General features: G+C 46.4%; 1 protein-coding gene across 1 annotated transcript; it reads left to right on the top strand.

Moving 5' to 3' along the window:
• Nucleotides 1-1,355: 1,355 nt before the first annotated feature.
• On the top strand, nucleotides 1,356-1,871 carry MSGN1 (mesogenin 1). Its single transcript, XM_072857905.1, has one exon. It carries the CDS (start codon nucleotides 1,356-1,358, stop codon nucleotides 1,869-1,871), a length of 516 nt encoding a protein of 171 aa, XP_072714006.1.
• Nucleotides 1,872-2,195: the final 324 nt, after the last annotated feature.

Raw genomic sequence — 2,195 nt, 5'->3', positions numbered from 1 at the left:
AAATCTCCAAAATAAATCCTACTTTTCTTTTTCCTCAGGGTTGGCACTCTTTCTCCCCTTCTTTTCATGATATATTATATTTTGCTTCCATTATGGGCCGATACAAAGACATGGCTGGCAGCCGAGCTGCTCAGTAGAGCTGCAGAGCTCAGTAGTTTTGGACAGTTTTCCTGGCTCTCCTAATGATTTGCTGCGCGATTTTGGGCAAATTACTCCTTGCCTCTGCTTATCCATTTCCCCAGAGTAATAGAGATCATTAATCATCACTGTAAGCTGTTCCAAAGCCTAGAGATGAAAAGTGCTCATTATTAATGCTATTAATTTATAGGATATACATTTTCACTTGAACTGCCTAACATATAACTTCACTGTTGTGTTGAGTCAGGGCTGGAAGAGGGTTTTTTTAGCAGAAGAATGGATTCCTAGAGGTAGAAAATTTTTCAGAAGTGGCTTCTAGTCTTCTCTTACACACGTCTAATCTGTATATTACTTTGAATTAAATTTCTATGTAAAACATTTGTCTGGGCCCAAAGTTTATACACTGTTTATTTTATTTTTTTAAATTACATTTTCCTATTTCTTTTTTTAAATGGGACTTTGACTGTGTTTACAATTACAGATTTCCTTTTTTGATTTCCCAGTCATGATTTAAAATAGCAAATGAATCTACAGACTGCAGGGAATGCATTGTGGTTCTTTCCTCCTTTCTCCTGTTGAAAACCAAAGTGATCCAGAGAGAAGTTGCAATCTCATAAGAGAAATCCTCAGAGCCATAACACACACAAATCCAAACAAACCATCTTTGACTTTCACGATTAAGATGCAGATAACGGGAGACTACTTCAGCCGCAGTCAGCATGGATCAGATCATCGCTGCTGTAGTGCCATCGCCTTCAAACAGTTACACAGAAATCAGGGCTCGGTGGCTTCAATTCAGGGTTTGTGTTAGCAGTCATTATCTTTAAATTCTATGTCTATAAATTGTTCTGTAAAATTGTTAATTTTCTTTGTCCTCTCTCACCACTTATCCCCCCAGTGCAACGTTACAAGTAGATGCGCAGCCTTAATTGGTTTAGTTGCAAGAAGATAATCTTTTTTTCCTCCTTTCTCGCTGTTGCCTGTTAGCTTAAAGGCTTTTTAGCTGAAGGTTGATAATTATCACTGAGAAGAAACTAGCACGTCAGGAGTTCATTCTCCATCTTAGCACTTGTGGCGCTCCTTTGAACTCCTCTCGCCAAACCCGCGTTCCCACTCTGTCACTTTCCTCCCTCCATCATAAAAAGGTCTCAGCAGCCGGCGGCTCCAGCCTTTGCTGGCGGGCAGAGGGCATTGCTTCTCCCAAGCGCTCCTCCAGCATGGACAAATTGCATGAGACGTTGATAAACATGGAAGACGCTTTGGGTTCGGAGCACTCCGTCTGCTTATCGTCCTGGGACTGGAAAAGCACCACTGGGGCTTTTGAGCTGCACCCCGTCTCGTCTCCGCACAGCTTATCCCCGACACCCTCCTTTGAATCCTACTCCTCGTCCCCTTGCCCGGCGGCAGCGGAGACCCCCTACGGCAGCGGCGGCGGCAGCCTGGTGGGCTACAGCCTGGTGGACTTCCCCCCCGCCTACCTGCCCAGCCCCGGGCAGGCTCGGCTGCCCAAGGGCACCAAGGTGCGGATGTCCGCCCAGCGCAGGAGGAAGGCCAGCGAGAGGGAGAAGCTGCGGATGAGGACCCTGGCCGACGCGCTCCACACTCTGCGCAACTACCTGCCCCCCGTCTACAGCCAGAGGGGACAGCCCCTCACCAAAATACAAACCCTGAAGTACACCATCAAGTACATCAGCGAACTGACGGAGCTCCTCAACAGCGTCAAGCGGGTGTAGACCCCACCTGGAGCACTCACCCCGGCATGCTCAGGGTCTTTACAAACAAAAAACCAGCAAATTTCTTCCTCGCCAGAGTACGGTGGAGTGGGGTGCAAAAGGAGGACAGAGCAAGAGGGAGGGAGAGCGAGGGCCGCTGTTGTACATGGGACGTGATGCTGGAAGGTGATGTAGGAGTGCCTAAAAACCTGAGCTGCAGGTTGCTGAGACAGAAGTCTTGCTTTTTGCCTTTTTTATGTCTTTTTTTTAATAATAAGCTTCTGAGAAATATTAAACCTAGTCTGATACAAAAGTAAAAAAAAAAAGCCAACTGATCTGCCTAGG

The sequence above is a fragment of the Ciconia boyciana genome, chromosome 3, assembly GCF_034638445.1.
Source record: "Ciconia boyciana chromosome 3, ASM3463844v1, whole genome shotgun sequence".
Lineage (NCBI taxonomy): Eukaryota > Metazoa > Chordata > Aves > Ciconiiformes > Ciconiidae > Ciconia > Ciconia boyciana.
Note: the sequence above shows the minus strand (reverse complement) of the source record. Positions and strands in the feature narration are given on the sequence as shown.

Bases quoted from the DNA above. Each gene is read 5' to 3' on its own strand.
- MSGN1 (XM_072857905.1), top strand. From the start codon at position 1,356: ATGGACAAATTGCATGAGACGTTGATAAACATGGAAGACGCTTTGGGT.